General features: G+C 48.0%; 1 protein-coding gene across 1 annotated transcript in view; it reads right to left on the bottom strand.

Moving 5' to 3' along the window:
* pknox1.1 (pbx/knotted 1 homeobox 1.1) overlaps nucleotides 1-19,537 on the bottom strand; it is a 127,549-nt gene that overhangs the window by 23,629 nt on the left and 84,383 nt on the right. The window contains exons 7-8 of the mRNA XM_041211931.1: nucleotides 16,275-16,369; nucleotides 4,201-4,332 (exon numbers count right to left, since the gene is read on the bottom strand). Coding sequence (XP_041067865.1) covers nucleotides 4,201-4,332; nucleotides 16,275-16,369 — 227 coding nt within the window. The remainder of the gene's footprint in view (nucleotides 1-4,200; nucleotides 4,333-16,274; nucleotides 16,370-19,537) is intronic.

Here is a 19,537-nt window from a genome sequence, read left to right as displayed (position 1 = left end):
CCCTCCTCTCTCTCTCTCTCTCCCCCTTCTCCTCTCCTCTCTCTCCCCTTCCACTCTCTCTCTCCGTCCTCTCTCTCACCCTCCCCTCACTCTCCCCCCTCTCTCTCCCTCTCCCCCTCTGTCTCTCCCTCTGCTCTCTCTCCCTGTCCTCTCTCTCTCTCTCCTACTCCCACTTCCCTCTCTCCACTACTCCCACTTCCCTCTCTCCCCCTCCTCTCTCTCCCCTTAACTCTCTCTCTCTCACCTCTCTCTCTCCCCGTCCTCTCTCTCTCCCCCTTCTCTCTCTCTTCCTTTCTCTCCCTCCTCTCTCTTGCCCCCTTCTTTCTCTCTCTCTCATCCTCCTCTCTCTCTCTCCCTCTCCCCCTCCTCTCTCTCCCTTGCGCCTCTCTCTCAACCCATCCTCTCTCACTCTCTCTCCCATCTCTCTCATTCTATCTCCTCCTCCTCACTCTCTCTCCCCCTCCTCACTCTCTTTCCCCCTCCTCACTCACTCTCACCCTCCTCACTCTCTCCCCCTCTCTCTCACTCCCCATCCTCTCTCCCTCTCCCCCACTCTCCTCTCTCTCTCTCCCCCTCCCCTCTCTCTCTCCCCTCCTCTCTCTCTTCCCTCCTCTCTCTCTCTCCTCCTCCATTCTCTCCCTACCCTCCACTCTTTCTCTCTCCCCCTCCACTCTTTCTCTCTCTCCTTCCACTCTTTCTCTCTCTCCCCCTCCATTCTCTCTCTCTCCCCCTCCACTCTTTCTCTCTCTCCCTCCACTCTCTCTCCCTCCATTCTCTCTCTCCCTCCATTCTCTTCCTCCACTCACTCTCTCCCCTCCACTCTCTCTCCCTCCCCCTCCACTCACTCACTCTCTCCCCCCCCTCAACTCACTCTGTCCCCCCTCCACTCTCTCTCTCCCCTTCTCTCCATCCCCCTTATCTCACGCTCCCTTTCTCTCCCTCCTCTCTCACCCCTTTCTCTCTCTCATCCTCCTCTGTCGCTCGCCCCCACCTCTCTCTCTCCCCTGCACCTCGCTCTCTGCCCCCTCCTCTCTCTCCCCCTCCTCTCTCTCTCTCTCTCCCCCTCCCCTCTCTCTCCCCCTCCTCTCTCTCCCCTTCATTCTCTCTCTCCCTCTCTCCCTCCTCTCTCTCTCCTGCGCCTCTCTCTCAACCTATCCTCTCTCACTCTCTCTCTCTCTCCCATCTCTCTCATTCTTTCTCCCCCTCTTCACTCTCTCTCCCCATCCACTCTCTCTCTCCGTCCTCTCTCTCTCACCCTCCCCTCTCCCCTCCTGTCTCTCCCTCTGCTCTCTCTCTCCCTGTCCTCTCTCTCTCCCTTTCTCTCCCTCCTCTCTCTCGCCCCCCTTCTCTCTCCCTCTCCCCCTCCTCTCTCTCTCCCCTGCTCCTCTCTCAACCCATCCTCTCTCAATCTTCTCTCTCCCACCTCTCTCATTCTCTCTCCCCCTCCTCTCCTCTCTCTTCCCCCCTCCTCTCCTCTCTCCCTCCCCCCTTCCCCCTCCTCTCTCTCCCCCTCCTCACTCTCTCTCCCCATCCACTCTCTCCCCATCCACTCTCTCTCTCTCTGTCCTCTCTCCCTCTCACCCTCCCCTCTCTCTCTCCCTCCTCTCTCTCTCGCTCCCCCTCCTGTCTCTCCGTCTCCTCTCTCTCCCCGTCCTCTCCCTCTCACTCCCCATCCTCTCTCTCTCTCCCCCACTCCGCTCTCTTTCTCCCCCTCCCATCTCACTCTCCCCGCTCCTCTCTCTCCCCCCTCCTCTCTCTCTTCCTCTCTCCCCCGTTCTCTCTCTCTCCCCTCTCCTCTCTCTCTCTCTCCCCCTCTCTCCCACTCCTCTCTCTCTTTCTCCCTCTCCTCTCTCTACCCCTCCCCCTCTCTCTCCCTTCTCCTCTCCCTCCCCTCTCCTCCCTCTCTCCCCCCTCCTCTCTCTCTCCCCTCCTCCTCTCTCCCCTCCTCCTCTCTTTCCCCTCTCCTCTCCCTCCTCCTCTCTTTCCCCTCTCCTCTCCCTCCCCTCTCTCCCTCCTCCTCTCTCTCTCTCCCCCTCACTCCCACCTCCTTTCTCTCCCACCTCCTCACTCTCCCCTCTCTCTCTCACTGCTCTCTCCCACTCCCCTCTCTCTCTCCCACTCCCCTCTCTCTCTCACACTCCCCTCTCTCTCTCTCTCCCACTCCCCTCTCTCTCTCCCACTCCCCTCTCTCTCTCCCACTCCCCTCTCTCTCTCTCTCCCACTCCCCTCTCTCTCTCTCTCTGCTCCTCTCTCTCCACCCTCTCTCTCTCTCCCCCTCCTTTCTCTCTCCCCCTCCTCTCTCCCCCCTTTTCTCTCTCACCTCCTCCACCTCTCTCTCTTCCCCTCGTCTCTCTCTCTCCCCCTCCTCTCTCTCCCCCTCACTCCCTTTCTCTCCCACAACCTCTCTCTCTCTCTCTCCCCCACCTCCTCTGTCCCCCATCTCCTCTCCCTCTCCCTCTTCCCCCTCCCATGTGTGCTTTATTCTCCCATCATCCATTTCCTCTCTCCTGCCCACTCTTCACTGTTGGCTAAAGAATTCAAGATTACATAGGAAAAGGAATAGACCATTCAGTCCCTCAAATCTGTTCCCTCATTCTGTGAATGAATATGGGGTAGACCATTTAGGACTGAGATGAGGAGAAATTTCTTCACCCAGAGAGTGGTGAGCCTGTGGAATTCGCTACCACAGAAAGCATTTGAGGCCAAAACATTGAATGTTTTCAAGAAAGAGTTAGATATAGCTCTCGGGGTGCAACGGATCAAAGGATATGGGGAGAAAGCGGGAGCAGGCTACTGAGTTGGATGATCAGCCATGATCATAATGAATGGCAGAGCAGGCTCGAAGGGCCGAATGGCCTATTCCTCCTCCTAGTTTCTATGTGAAATCGTGGCTGATCTGCGACCTAATTTCATATATTTGCCTCTGCCTCCTATCCCTTAATACCTCTGGATAACAAAAACCTGTTGATTGCATTTTTAAAAATTAACAATTGATCTCGCATCAGTTGCCATTTGCTGAAAAGTGTTCCAAACTTCTACCAACCTTTGTGCATGCTAAGTTCGCTCCTGTAATATCTGGTTCTAATTTTCAGACTATGGTCTCTAGCCATAGGTTTCCCAATTAGCGCAACTAGTTTCTTCCAATCTGCCCCATCTGCTCACCTTCATATCTTGAAAACTTTGATCATATCATTCCTTAACTTTCTAAATTCCAGGGAATTTAACTCCAGTTTGTGTAACCTCTCCTTGTAATTTCATCCTTGGAGCCCAGGTTTCATTCTGGTAAATCTACACTGCACCCCCTCCAAGGTCAATATATCTTTCCTAAGGTGTGGTGCCCAGAACTGCTCATAGTGACCCCAGGTGTGGTCTAACCAGGATTTTGTAAAGCTGATTAGCTGTGCCACGAGGAACACATTCCAGCAGAATTTTGGTCAGTAAGAAATTTGATGTGAATCTAAAGCCTTAAGTCTTGCAGTGTCCACATTTATTTCTGTTTCTTCCATTCCCTAGCCAAGTATTCATCCTTCATATATCGTGTGTGGAACACAGACTCATAGATAGTACGGGTGTCCTAAAAGTGTGATTAATCTCCTGGACACTCCTGTAAGAGTTTGGGAGTAATGTCACAGGGACCTTTTCTCTTCCCATTTCAGTCTTGTTGGGCTATAATACAGCCTGCAGTGTAAAACCGTGGGATAGATAGAGCTGTTTCTGCCCTGTATGGGATTATGGGTATTCTGGTCACTTTTATCAACTGATTGCTGAGAAGATTGATACAGCATTTGGAAGCAGGAGATTATGAAACATCCTGTATAGGTCTAACCAGTGTTGCCAACACTTGTGTGTGTGGGCACAGACTAGAACAGTTTGTATTCTGCCATTTTTATTAGTTTTAAGCACCTAAGACTAAAGCTTGATGGTCAGGCTATGCCTATGGAATCAAGCTGAACTTCACAATCAAGCAATGGAATATTTGCTCAGTCAAACATGTGACACTGTCCACAATTAGACACACAACTGGGAATGTTTATCATATGAGCAGCTTGATGATATTAAATGTCACACCAGTCCACAAAAAAAAATCAATTGAACACAGAAAATAAAAAAGATTCTGTCCAAATGAGTGTAACAAATTTAAAACAGGAGCTTTCTTGTAGCTGTCACCTGCAGCTAAACAGCATGACATGTGATACTCACCGCAATGTGCTGGAACAGCCAGGACCTCATGATATTAGTAGCTTGTTTTGGCAAGACTCCACGCTTATTTTTTGGAGAATTCTCACTGTCTTGATGCAAGACATTCACATCTTGGTTTAACTGCAGCTGAAGCTGATTGGAAACAAACATTTTATGTCAAAGTTCCATCAATACATAAATGGATATATATCCTCACTCAAGAGGCCATTCTTCATACGGGGGTGCAGACAGGGATCTCACAGTTGGTCCAAGCCCATCTCACATATCCTGCCTGATGCCCCAACCCAAAATAAAACAGCTTTAACCTAGTGCTGACCATGGGAGATCAGATAACTTAAAACAAACCATGGGTGGAACCTGAAAGCTCAGAAACCAAACAACGGAATGTGTTAGCCACCAAAGAAGCAAGTGGAGGGAAGTATTTTACAAAATATATTTAACTTACATTAACTCTACAACTCAACCACACTAAAACAATTCAGCTTGTTCAGGGTATTAGTGGGCAGTTGATAAATGAAAGGATTGCTTCCTTCATTATTCTTCAGGTGGAAACTCAATATCATGATAAAAGGGCGAGGCACTCAGAATGGTAAAAATACCTCAGGCATCTCCTACTGCATGAGCCCACTTTCAGAACATCGGAGCAGGGTAATGTGAGGTTTCAGCGCCACTCTTCATTCTCACTGGATTTGACAGGAATTGCAAAGCCAAAGCACCTAGACCTTGAGCAATAGTGAAGAAACGTCATGCAGACAGAACCAACCAAGGCGGAGCAGCGAGGCAGGGTCTGCGCACCTTCCAGAGGCTCCCTGCTGGCCAAGTTACACAGTAGAACAGTTCCACCAACAAGCGTCCATTGATGTAAAGAGACACCAAAAGTGCTTCCCAGGAAGGGACAAGCATACCACTCGCCATTCAAGAAAGGAGAAATAGGGAGCAGTGACTAAACACTTAGTTACACAGGTTTTTAAAGGAGCAGTGGAGAGATTTATGCGGAGCAAATACTCTGCCACCATTTGTGGAGCATAGGGATACACAATAAGCCTCTCAGAAGAACATAGTGCTCGGATGGGAATATCAGGAAAGGGAGATGGTAGAGATCATTGTGGAGGCATTTAAAGTCAAGGGCCCGAACTTTGAATTCAAAGCACTGGGGATAAGGGGAGCCTGCGGATAATAAGAACACAAGAAATAGAAGCTTGTTAGTTAGTTAGTATGTAGGTACAGAAAGTGATTAGGAAGGCAAATGAAATGTTGGCATTTATTGTAAGGGGAATGGAAAATAAATGTAGGGATGTTTTGCTACAATTGTATAGGACACTGCTAAGGCCACATCTGGAGTACTGTGCACAGTTTTGGTCTCCTTATTTAAGAAAGGATGTAATTGATCTAGAAGCAGTTTGGAGAAGGTTCATGTGACTGATTCGCTTATAAGGAAAAGTTAGACAGGTTGGGCCTGTATCCATTGGAGTTTAGAAGGATGAGAGGTGATTTTATTGAAACATATAAGATCCTGAGGAGAGTTCACAGGGTGGATGCTGAAAGAATATTTGCTCTTCTGGGAGAGACTAGAACAAGGGGACCCAGTTTAAAAATAAGGGGTTTTCCATTTACCACGGAGATGAGAAGAAATTTTTTCTCTCAGACGGTCCTGAATCTTTGGAGCTGTCTCCCCTGGAGAACGGTGGAGGCAGCGTCAATGGATATTCTTACGGCAGAGGTAGATAGATTCTTGACTAACAAGGGAGTCAAAGGGTATCGGGGTATGTGGAATGTGGAGTTGATGCCACAATCAGATCAGACATGATCTCATTGCATGGCGGAGCAGGATCAAGGGCTGAACGGCCTATTCCTGCACCCAATTTGTACATCCATATGTTAGAAGTAGACCATATGGACCATTGAGCCTGCTCTGCCATTAAATACAATCATGGATGATCTTGGGCTTCAACTCCATTTTCCCATTTGCTCCCTATATCCCTTAGTTCCCTGTGACCCCAAAAAAAATGTCAATCCCAACTTTAAATGTATTCAACAATGGAGCATCCACGACCATCTCAGGTAGAGAATTCCAAAGATTCACAACCTTCTGGTGAAGTAATTTCTCCTCAACACAGTTCTTAACTATCTGGCCCTTATCCTGAGATTATTTCCCAGTGTTTTAGATTCCCCGATTAGCAGAAATAATCTCTTAGCATCTACCCTATCAAGCACCTTGAGAATTTTGTACGTTTCAATGAGATCACCTCCCGTTCTTCTGAATTCCAGTGAATATCAGCCCAACTCCCTCATCCCAGGGACCAATCTAACGAACCTTCGCTGTACCACCTCCAATGGAAGTATATCCTTTCTTAAATGTGGAGACCAAAACTGCGCACAGTATTTCAGATGTGGTCTCACCAAAACCCTGTACAACTATAGCAGGACTTCTTTACTCCTGTACTCCAGTCCCCTTGCAATAAAGGCCAACATCCACTTGCCTTCCTAATTGCTTACTATACCTACATGCTAACCTTCTGCATTCCTTGTACGACCCAAGTCTCTTTGAACATCCACATTTACAAGTTTCACACCTTTTAAAAAATATTCTGCTTTCTTATTCTTGTGACCAAAGTGAATAACTTCACACTTCCCCACATTATACTCCATCTGCCATCTTGTTACTCACTCACTCGATCTATCTATATTGGGAGATGGTGGCATAGTGGCAATGTCACTGGGCTAGTAATCCAGCGGTCTAGGCTAATGCTCTAATTCAATTAATAAAACCTGGAATTGAAACCTAGTCTCAGTAATGGTGACTGGACAACTACAATTGATTATTGAAAAAACCCATCTGATTCACTAATGCCCTTTAGGAAAGGAAATCTGCTGTCCTTGCCTGGTCTGGCCTACATGTGACTCTATACCCATAGTAATGTGGCTGACTCGTAACTGCTCTCTGAAATGGCCTAGCTAGTTCAAGGGCAATTAGGGATGGATAACAAATGCTGGCCTTGTCAGCGATACCCACATCTCATGAAAGAATAAATATATCTATTTGCTGCCTGTGTCCTCCCCAGTTTATCTTTCCACCTAGTTTTGTGTCATCAGGAAACTATGATATATTACCCTGTCTCTTTATCCAAGTCATTAATAGAGATTGTAAATAACTGAGGCCCTAGCACTGATCCTTGCGACACTCCACTATTCAGTGCCTGCCAACTTGAAAAAGCCCGTTTATTCCCACTCTTTGTTTTCTATCCATTAACCAATCCTCTATCCATGCTAATGTATTACCCCCAACTCCATGAGCCCTAATCTTGCCTATTAACCTTTAGTATGGCCCCTTATTGAAAAGCCTTTTGGAAATCCAGGTATACAACATCTAGTGGTTACCCTTTATCTACCCCTACTAGTTACATCCTCAAAAAACTCTAATAACTTTGTCAAACAGGATTTCCCTTTGGTGAAATAATGTTGACTTGTTCTAATCAGACTGTGCTTTTCGAAGTGCATTGTTAAGACTTCTTCAATAATAGATTCCAGCATTTTCCCAATAACTGATGTCAGTCTAACTGGCCTATACTTCACTGTTTACTCTCTCCCTCCTTTCTTGAAAAGTGGTGGAACGTTTTACCAACTTCCAATCTGGTTGGTCCGTTCCCGAATCCAAGGGCAGGATTTTCCCTTCATCAGGCAGGCGCGGTGGGCAATCCTGGGAAGGACTGTGCTGGGGCGGGGGCCTGCCGGCCGCTAGGTCCAATGGTAACCCAGCAGCTAGTTTAAAAGCAGCTCAGGCAGCCCTTGGAAGGCTGCCACAGAGGGCGTTCCTTGAGCTGGCAGGATGGACTGGAGTGCAGTTGGACACGGCAGGGGGTGGGGAAGGCAGGTCGGGTGGGCACTTGGCTCCCCGCTTCTCTGATGCGTGCCTCGCTGTCTTCCTGGTGGAGGTGGCTGCCAGGAGGGGCACCCTTGTCCTCAGGGATGGGAGGAGAAGGCCACTGCACTTCACCAAGAGGGCATGGGAGGGGGTGGCAGCGCTGGTCAGCAGCCGTGACATGGTGCGGTGCTCCTGGGTGCAGTACCGGAAGCGCTTCAATGACCTGCTGCTCTCAGGAAGGGTGAGTACCATGTTGGCTTGGGTCAGTGTGTGGATGTGTTAAGGTCTGGTCATTCCCCCATGGACCACAGGGGTGCTAGAGTGTTGAGTGCCAACTATCAATAATGCTGGAGCTGGCCAAGGGGGTGGGCCCTGGCTACTTGGACTGAGTGCCACGACTCAAATGTGCTCTGCCAGGTGATCCTCGGCTGGGATTGGCCAGGCTGCAATGGCACTGCATGTACAGAGTGGACTAATCAATGCTCCTCTGTTCTTTCAGGAGAAAACTGCCCACAACAAAATAGAAAGGTCGTGGTCCAGCGGAGGCCCCACTAGCCTCTTAATCCTTGAGGTATGTGCAAGATGCCCTGGAGCTTGAGAACTGGCATGCCCCACGTGCAAACAGGCGTGGTGAGCTGGGGGTGCCAGGTAAAGATAAGAGTACAGTGCACAGAGGTGAGAATTTCAGCTTGTGCAACCATTCTAGTGTAGTCTCTTCATTGATGAGAGCTTCGAACCTGGAGTCCCCGTTGATCATTGGAAGACGAGGGCACCATGATGCAGATCTCCGTTGCCTAGCATGCACAGTGACAGTGGGATGACTTTAACAAAGGACATGTCCTTCTTCTCTCTTTTAGGTTAGCCAGCAGACGTTCGATCTCCAGACCTTGAAGGGCCACCCTGACACCGGAGGACCAACAGGTGTCATTTGCACCTGCATCAGACCCGCTCTTTGAAGCAGGCACCAGGGCAGATACCAGTGCTTTGATTGGCATTAGAATGGCGGCTACTAGATCATGTCAATGTATGAAAAATCATGCAGCATGGCAATCACCTTGTTAAAGACAGTTGCTAGTTAAACAGGTGATGGGCATTGATTATCCCATCCAAACAGAATAAAAAGAAACAGCTGGAACACTTTGTGTGGAAGCTACTTGGAAGTCAGTAGCACTGAGGAATTGTGTTGAAAATAAACCAGCTTGAACCAAAAGACCAGCCTGGACTAATCTTCTACTACAACCTCTTACTGTGAGTAACATATTGGTGTTCGGCGGTGAGGCACTTCACAATCGCTTGAGGTGCAGGCGGAGGCAGAGAGTGTGCCCAGGGCGACAGCTGGGGGTCAAGATGATGCTCAGTCAAAGGCAGGTGATGAGCCTCTGGAGTTGTCCATTAGGCGGCAGATGCTGGATGTCCAGCGAAATGTGCGGGAGGATCTGGCAGAGATCCATGAGGGTCTGTGTGTCATGGTCTCTGTTGTGGAGGAGTCCATGCGGAGCACGAGGACTGCACTGACCGTCATGGCCGAGTGCACTGCCTCCTCCATGGAGAGAGTGGTGACTGTCATGGATAGGCAGCTCCAGGGACAGAATGAGGGGTTCCTGGGGTTGTGCTCAGACCTGCAGCCCTCACACAGGCAATGACCTCAGGTGGTCAGTGTCCATGTGGGAGATGGATGAGGTACCCAGTATCCCAGCTAGGTGCCTGTCCATCAACGGTGAGCAGGGAGGTCCAAAGCGACCTGAAGTTGGCGCACAAGCTGCCTGTCATCTCTGCAGGCTCCTCTTAGGGCGCTCTGGATGATGGCAACAGCTCCTCTGCCCCTCTGCCAGTGACCATGGCATCAGATGAGGCTGCGGTAACTGGGGAGATGCCAGCTGTGGCACTGGCCGCTCCCACCCAGGCAGGGCCAGCACGGGCTCCACTGACCAGAGGACGACCACCAAGGTCATCAAGGCCAACAAGACAGCAGAGTGAGCCGGCTGTCTCCAATGCCGGTGCCAGGGAGGCGGGGGGAAGGGGTGGGAGGCACCTAGATATAGCACTCGCAAACATAAGTTAAAGGCACCATGAGCACAAGGGGGACTGGACATGGGTGATTTTATATTCATTTTTGTTAACTTAATGTATTCTGGTCCAATGTTGAATACCAGAAACATTTTTGTTAAGATTACAGAATTGTCAGAATGACATAAATTGTGTTTTTGTCTTCATGGGCCTGAGTATGCTTCACCTTTTTATATCATTGGTGTGGGGAATGCCAGTATGTAATGTTGGACGTAGGTGGCTCTGTGCTTTACTGCACAGGCACTGACTGTTCTTAGTGTTCAAATGAAAGGATCCTTTCAGACATGTGGGATAGAGGCAGCAGCCCTGGCATGAAGCTCATCTTTGGTAACCTAGCTGAATGGGTGTTGGATCCAGGCATCCCTGGCTCCCTGCAGGTTACTGAGGTCTGGCCCCATGCCCTCAGCATTCTCCTCACCGTGCTCCTCTTCTGACTCACTACTGGACTCATCATCTGTGGCTTGTGCGGCTGCCTCAAGATCCTCTTCCTCCTGTGGGTGCCCCCTTGCTAGTGCCAGATTGTGGAGAGCACAGCAGGCAACCACTATCAGTGAGTGCCGCCCTGGGGAGGATTGTAGTGCACCCCCTGAACGGTCCAAGAATCTCAAGTGCATTCTTGAGAAGACCTATGGTCCTCTCTACCACCACCCTTGTGGAGGCTTGACTCATATTGTAACGCTGCTCTACCTCTGTTCTTGGGTGGTGGAGAGGCATCATGAGCCACCTCTTCAACAGATAACCCTTGTCACCCAGCGGCCATCCATCCAGCCGGGCTGGAGCACTGAAGAGTCTCGGCGTCTGGGAGTGTCTGAGGATGTAGGCATCATGGCAACTGCCAGGGTACCTTGCACAGACTTAAGTATCTCCACAGTCATGGAGTGGAATCCCTTCCTGTTAACGAAGGCACTGGGCTGACCCGCTGGCGCCTTGATGCCCACATGTGTGAAGTCGATGGTACCCTAGACATGAGAAAACCCAGCAATCGTTGCAACGCCTCTGGCTCTCTCAGCCTGGCTGGCCTCGTCCCTACGGAAATGAATGAAAGTCAATATCCGCCTGAACAGAGCTTCTGACACCAGCTTAACACAACTCTGGACAGCTGATTGGGAGACTCCACACAGATCCCTGGAAAGAGCCGGAGGCATAGAAGTTGAGGGTCACTGTGACCTTCAGAGCCACTGGCATGGGGTGTCCACCCACACAGTTGGAGCTGATCTCAGGCCCGATCATCTGGCAGATGGAGGTCACTGTCTCCCGGGAAAGGAGGAGCCTCCTTCGGCATTGCGCCTTGGACATAGAGGTAGCTGCATCACCACCTCTAAACCCTGGCAGCAGGATAGTGGCATCTTCTGCGGCCCCTTCCACCTTGGACTACCTGCTGGTCCTGCACCCCTTGTGCCTGCACCTCTCCTCCCACAGGTCCCTCTCCTGGAAGCTACATTAGGACACCTGAACTCCTCTCCCTTCTGCCCCTCTGTTCTTCAGAAGAGGCGCCTCCAACAGAGACCACAATCTCCATTACCCGTGTAAGGGAAGGCTGTCTGATGCCTGGAAATGTCCAAACTGTCTGAATCCTCCAGGGGCCTGGCAGACAGCAATGAGTCCAGAAATGAAGCCTGGAAATGTTAAGAATGAAACTCCGAAGAGAGATGAAGCTGAAAGTACCAATATACAACCAATCTCCAAAACTCCTCACTACTCGCACAGGAAATGATGCTGACCCTTCTTATCCTGCCCTTAGAAGAGCTTTGTGAAAATGTTGGCTGGCTGCCTGCCCGTTTTGCCCATGCAATGAGTAGAAGATTGCACAGGCAAGGTGACATCACAGTCAATGGGACTGTTATGGGCCTTAAGTGGCCGCTTAATTAATGGCAGGTGCTGCTCTGGCACCAGCGTGCACCAGCCGAGCGGAGTATTGCACGAGTGCGCGATGGTGTCGGGATGCTCGCCCTATGTCATCGCGCACTATTTTATTCCTGTTCGGGTCGGGCACGCACCCGGCCACAGGCCGGAAAATTCTGCCCTAAGAAATTTTGGGAAATCGTAGCCAGCACATCCATTATCTCTGCAGCTCTCTCTTTCAGAACCCTAGGGTGTAGGCCATCAGGTCCCAGAGAAAGTCAGATTTTAAGTTTCTCCAATACTTTATCTCTGTTGATATTAATTTCCTCAACTCGTTTTAGCCCAAAGGTTACCATTTATTTCTGGTATGAAACTTGTGTATTCGATTGTGAAGGCAGACAAAATATTTGTTCAATGGCCCGAATCTTGCATTCCAAGGTCGGGTGCACATGTAAAATTGCACAAAAACATGTTGAGCGTGCTCCCCGATGTCAACGTGCACACGTGGAATAGTGAGGTCACTGGTTGCATGCAGGAGTCAGATCAACGCCCGCCAACAATTAAAGGGCCAATTAATGTCATTAAAAAGCCTATTGACCACGATTTTACGTTGCCTGTGTGATTTTTAGCTCGTTACAAGGGCAAAGTGGGTGGGCAGAATTCAGACTTTAATTATTTCCTCATCCGTGGGCAGGATGAAATCTCCGTTAGGATATAAAATAAAAAGAAATATCTGGGGACAGCATTTTTATGAGGTATGCTTTCAGGTGCTTGATTGTGCTGCATGGACATTTTCTGCAGCATCTTTTGTGCTTTATTACTTGGGAGGTCTGCAGCTCCCTTAGGCTTCTGTCTGCCTTCAGGGAGCTCACTGGAAGCACTCACCAACACCCATGGTGACGTCGGTGCCCACCCTCTTCCTGCCCCCATCGACAGTGCTGAGCCTTTCTCAGGGAGTATTTCATGCTGGTTGACCGTTAATTGCTTGGCCAGCATGAAATCACGGTCCAGGGCCCGTTTCCTGTCCGTTCCTGGGCTTGCCAATCGTGCAAGCCCGACGAGTGCAAAATTCAGGCCAATATCTCTGCCATTTCCTCAATCCCCATGATAAATCCTCCTGTCTCTAATTCTAAGGGACCAACTTTTACTTTAGCTACTCTCTTCCTTTTTATATATTTATAAAAGATCTTACAATCTGTTTTTATATTTCTGGCTAATTTACTCCCTGTTTATCAACATCTTGGTGGCCCTTTGCTGGTTTCTAAAACACTCCCAATCCTCAGGCTTGCTACTGTTTTTGCAATATTGCAAGCCTCTTCTCTTACCTAATACTGTCCTTAACTTCTTGAGTGAGCCACAGGTGAGTCTTCCTTGCTGAGTTTTTGTTTTCAAATGGAATACATTTTTGTTGAACATTGTATTGTTTCTTTAAATGTTTCCCACTGTTCATTTACCTCCACAGAATGAATGATGAGAGACTTAAGTGGGCGGTGCACTGAGTCAGCAGGCTGCAGCAACTTATGGTTACATTCCTACTGGCCCTCAGGAAAGTCAAAAGCAAAACTACATTCTCACTGCATTGGTTTTCCTATTCCAGTAAGTCCCAGGAAAGCTGTCGGGATGGTACTGGGGTCCCTCATATCTTGAAAGTTGAGCCTTACAGCTAAAGAAGCTGCTGGTACTGATACTAGAAGGCAGCCTGTCTCCTTAATGTGGCCAATGGATCAGTGGAGGTAATAACCCTGGAATCTTTTAAGAAATGAGTACTGCAATAGGGGAGTTCAGGATATTTCTGGATGGGTGAGTTAGGTTGGGCCGAATAGCCTTCCTCATAGAGGAACAGAAAAAAGCTGAAAGAAAATGAAGGAGTAATGTGGAAATCAGGGAGTATAATTTCACTTTCCTCACAAATACAGATTAATTCAGTCATTGTGTTTTAAACACTAAGCCTCTATATACTTCAATAGTCTACTCAGTGTTGAATACCTGGTCTGAAGTCTGCACAAGCTGTTGCTTATTCAGAGAAGTCACAGCACACTACACTATCACCACGAGAGATCTCCATACAGTTAGTTCTGGATACCAACACCTGCTGTGTAACTCTGATTTTGAATAGTATGCCATTATCTTAGGAACAGGAGGCTATCAGCCCCATGTGACTGTTCCGCCATTAAAGTATGATCTTGGCTGACCTGTTCCTCAACTGCACTTACTCATCTTAGCTCCATATCGCTTGATACCCTTACCCAACAAAAAACAGCCAGCCTCTGCCCTGCGGCTGAGTTTTCTGGATACCAGTAAAACCAGCCTATATGCTACGACTGTGTGTTCTGGGTACTATTATAACTGGCCTGTACAGTGCAACATTGTGTTCTGGGTATCAGTGTAACCGGCCTGTACAGTGTAACTGTGTTCTGGGTATCAATGTTACCAGCCTGTACAGTGCGACTGTGTTCTGGATATCAGTATAACCGGCCTGTACAGTGCGACTGGTTGTTCAGGGTAACAGTATAGCCGGCCTGTACAGTCCGACTGTGTTCTGGATATCAGTATAACCGGCCTGTACAGTGCGACTGGTTGTTCAGGGTAACAGTATAGCCGGCCTGTACAGTCCGACTGTGTTCTGGATATCAGTATAACCGGCCTGTACAGTGCGACTGTGTTCTGGATATCAGTATAACCGGCCTGTACAGTGCGACTGGTTGTTCAGGGTATCAGTATAGCCGGCCTGTACAGTCCGACTGTGTTCTGGATATCAGTATAACCAGCCTGTACAGTGCTTCTGGTTGTTCAGGGTATCAGTATAACCAGCCTGTACAGTCCGACTGTGTTCTGGATATCAGTATAACTGGCCTGTACAGTGTGACTGTGTTCTGGGCATCAGTATAACCGGCCTGTACACTGTGACTATGTTTTGGATATCAGTATAACCGGCCTGTACAGTGCAACTGGTTGTTCTAGGTATCAGTGTAACCGGCCTGTACAGTCCGACTGTGTTCTGGGTACTAGTATAACCGGCCTGTACAGTGCAACTGTTTTCTGGATATCAGTATAACTGGCCTGTACAGTGTGACTGATTGTTCTGGGTATCAGTATAACCAGCCTGAACAGTGCGACTGGTTGTTCTGGGTATCAGTGTCACCGGCCTGTACACTGTGACTATGTTCTGGATATCAGTATAACCGGCCTATACAGTGTGACTGGTTGTTTTGGGTATCAGTGTAACCGGCCTGTACAGTGTGACTGTGTTATGGGTACTAGTATAACTGGCCTGTACAGTGCGACTGTGTTCTGGATATCAGTATAACCGGCCTGTACAGTGCAACTGGTTGTTCTGGGTATCAGTGTCACCGGCCTGTACACTGCTACAGTTCCTTTTGGGCATCAGTGTAACCAGCCTGTACATTGTGGGAGGTGGTGTGAAATATGTGTAGTTAGTTATGTGTCATATTTGTTATGTTTGCTCTTGAGTTAGAGTTCTACATAGTTAACAATCCTAGCAGCTGAAATGTTACAAAACTAAATAATTACCATTCTACAATTTCTACATGTTGCTTTATGACATTGTCACTCATGACTAGCTCTCTCTCATTATGCAACACAATTTTTTAATTTGTTCAAGGGATGTGGGCGTCGCTGTCTAGACCAGCATTTATTGCCCATCCCTAGTTGCTCTTGAGAAGGTGGTGCTGAGCTGCCTTCTTGAACCGCTGCAGTCCATGTGGTATAGGCACACCCACAGTGCAGTTAGGGAGGGAGTTCCAAAATTTTGACCCAGCGACAGTTAAGGAACAGAGATATATTTCCAAGTCAGGGTGGTGAGTGGCTTGGAGGGGAAATTCCAGGTGGTGGTGTTCCCATCTATCTGCTGTCCTTGTCCTTCTAGATGGTAGTGCTCGTGGGTTTGGAAGGTGCTGTCAAAGGAGTCTTGGTGAGTTCCTGCAGTGCACCTTGTAGATGGTACACACTGCTGCTACTGTGCGTCGGTGGTGGAAGGAGTGAATGTTTATAGATGGGGTGCCAATCAAGTGGGCTGCTTTGTCCTGGATGGTGTCCAGCTTCTTGATTGTTTTAGGAGCTGCACTCATCCAGGCAAGTGGAGAGTATTCCATCTCACTCCTGACTTGTGCCTTGTAGATTTTGGTGGTGCCCTGGAGCTGAGATGAATGACCTCCAACAACCACAACCATCTTCCTTTGTGCTAGGTATGACTCCAACCAGTGGAGAGTTTTCCCCCGAATCCCATTGACAGCAGCTAGGGCTCCTTGTTGCCACACTCAGTCAAATGAAGCTGTAAACTCACCTGTGCATTCTGAATACGTATTGTGCCATGTGTTTGCGTCACTACCTGACCTTGAGGTGTAACCACGGTAACAGGCTGATAAACTGCCCCACCACCTATTGAAAGAAAGGAACAGGGTAAAATGCAAATATCTTTGAGGTACACAACCTCAACTTACAAAATCATTTGCAGTGCAAAATGTTAGGTCCATGAAGTACCCACAACTCCAGGTTTTCAATAAAAGCAAAAAACTGCGGATGCTGGAAATCAAAAACAAAAATACCTGGAAAAACTCAGCAGGTCTGTTTTTTTTTTGGAAAAATATACTTTATTCATAAAATATCTGGAACAACATTCCAAACCATTTCAAAATCACCATCACAAAAGTACAATCAGGTTCAACTTTTACAACATGAATCACAAGGTGTATCAGTACAAACAATGAATATTACAGTCATTTGCAGACATTCATTTTGAGCTGTACAGCCCGAGGGGCTCTACACAGTTCCCAGTCCCTCTGTGGCAGAAAGGTTTTAGACAGCAACCCAGCACAGTTAACGTTTTGAGTCCGCGTGACTCTTCAACAGAACTAAGGAAAAATAGAAAAGGGGTGAAATATAAGTTGGTTTAAGGGAGGGTTGGGACAAGAAGAGCTGGATAGAGGGCCAGCGATAGGTGGAGATAACCAAAAGATGTCACAGACAAAAGGACAAAGAGGTGTTGAAGGTGGTAATGTTATCTAAAGGAATGTGCTAATTAAGGGTAGAACTCGGCACTTTACAGCCTTTCGGACTGAATATTGAGTTCAACAATTTTAGATCATGAACTCTCTCCTCCATCCCGATCCCCTTTCCGATCCCCCTTTTATTACCCTTAGATAATACTACTACCTTCAACACCTCTTTGTCCTTTTGTCTGTGACATCTTTTGGTTATCTCCACCTACCACTGGCCCTCTATCCAGCTCTACTTGTCCCACCATCCCCCCTTAAACCAGCTTATCTTTCACCTCTTTTCTATTTTTCCTTAGTTCTAGTAAAGAGTCATATGGACTCGAAACGTTAACTGTGCTCCTCCTCTCTGCAGATGCTGCCAGATCTGCTGAGTTTTTCCAGGTATTTTTGTTTTTGTTCCAGGTTTTCAATATTAGAAACAGGAGTTAGTGTGAGCAGACTAAAAGCGTGTCTAAGGGAGTCCAACCCCCCAACAAACACTCCAACATGGAAGCAATGGCACCAAGTTAGCCAAATTTAAGACTCAAAAGGCAGGAAATCTTCACGGGTCCCAGTCTGTGCTCAGGATATGGGAATAGTTGTGAAAATGGCAGGGTTCTAGTGGTACAGAGATTATAAGAAAATTATGTGGAAGGCATTTGCCTCACGAAACCCCATCCCTATAAAACCTGGAAAAACACAGCAGGTCTGACAGCATCTACGGCGAAGAACACAGTTAACGTTTCGAGTCCGTATGACTCTTCATCAGAACTAAGGAAATGTAGAAATTTGGTGAAATATAAGCTGGTTGAGTGGGGTGGGACAGGTAGAGCTGGATAGAGGGCCAGTGATAGGTGGAGGCAAAGAAGAGATTGCCAAAGATGTCATAGACAAAAGGATAAAGGGGTGTTAACGGTGGTGATATTATCAAAGGATGTGCTAATGGTGACATTAAGGGTAGAAAGCAGGACAAGCTAGTGGCAGATGGCCCTAGTGGGGGTGGGGTGGGGGAAAGGGATCGAAATGGGCTAAAAGGTGGAGATAAAACGATAGATCGAAATAAATTTAAAAATAGGTGGGAAAAGAAAAATATATTTTGAAAAATTATAAATTATTGGAAAAAGAGGGATCGGAAAAGGGGTGGGGATGGAGGAGAGAGTTCATCATCTGAAGTTGTTGAACTCAATGTTAAGTCCTTAAGGCTGTAAAGTGCCTAGTCAGAAGATTTGATGCTGTTCCTCCAGTTTGCATTGAGCTTCACTGGAACATTGCAGCAAGCCAAGGACAGACATGTGGGCATGACAGCAGGGTGGAGAGTTGAAATGGTAATCCACAGGAAGGTCTGGGTCATGCTTGTGGACAGACCAAAGGTGTTCCGCACAGCGGTCACCCAGTCTGCGTTTGATCTCTCCAATGTAGAGGAAACCACATTGGGAGCAGCGAATGCAGTAGACTAAATTGAGGGAAGTGCAAGTGAAATGTTGCTTCACTTGAAACGAGTGTTTGGGCCCTTGGACGGTGAGGAGGGGGGAAGTAAAGGGGCAGGTGTTACACCTTCTGCGGTTGCCTGGGAAGGTGCTGTGGGAGGGGGTTGAGGTATAGGAGGTGATGGAGGAATGGACCAGGGTGTCCCAGAGAGAACAATCCCTGCGGAATGCTGCCGGGGGGTGAAGGGAAGATGTGTTTGGTGGTGGCATCATGTTGGAGTTGGCGGAAATGGCGGAGGATGATCTGAATGCGGAGGCTGGTGAGGTGATAAGTGAGGACAAGGGGGACCCTATCGTGGTTCTGTGAGGGAGAGAAAGGAGTGAGGGCAGATGCACGGGAGATGGGCCGGACATGGTTGAGGGCCCTGTCAACCACCGTGGGTGGAAAACCTCGGTTAAGGAAGAAGGAAGACATGTCAGAGGAACTGTTTTGGAAAGTGACATCATCAGAACAGATGCGAAGGAACTGAGAGAATGGGATGGAGTCCTTACAGGAAGCGGGGTGTGAGGGGCTGTAGTTGAGGTAGCTGTGGGAGTCAGTAGGCTTGTAATGAATATTGGTGGACAGTCTATCACCAGAAATTGAGACAAAGAGGTCAAGGAAGGGAAGGGAAGGGACCTTCACGGATCTAACATTTTTCCAATAATTTAGAATTTTTTTGAATATATTTTTCTTTTCCCAATTATTTTTAAATTTATTTCGATCTATCGTTTTATCTCCACCATTTAACCCATTTCAACCCCTTCCCCCCACCCCACCCCCACTAGGGCTATCTGTCACTTGTTTGTCCTGCTTTCTACCCTTAATGTCCCCATTAGCACATCCTTTGATAATATCACCACCGTCAACACCTCTTTGTCCTTTTGTCTATGACATCTTTGGCAGTCTCTTCTTTGCCTTCACCTATCATTGGCCCTCTATCCAACTCTACCTCTCCCACCCCACTCAACCAGCTTATATTTCACCACATTTCTATATTTCCTTAGTCCTGATGAAGAATCATACAGACCTGAAAAGTTAACTGTGTTCCTCTCCGCAGATGCTGTCAGACCTGCTGAGTTTTTCCAGCTATTTTTGTTTTTGT

The sequence above is a fragment of the Carcharodon carcharias genome, chromosome 18 (genome assembly GCF_017639515.1).
Source record: "Carcharodon carcharias isolate sCarCar2 chromosome 18, sCarCar2.pri, whole genome shotgun sequence".
NCBI classification, from domain to species: Eukaryota; Metazoa; Chordata; class Chondrichthyes; order Lamniformes; family Lamnidae; genus Carcharodon; species Carcharodon carcharias.
Note: the sequence above shows the minus strand (reverse complement) of the source record. Positions and strands in the feature narration are given on the sequence as shown.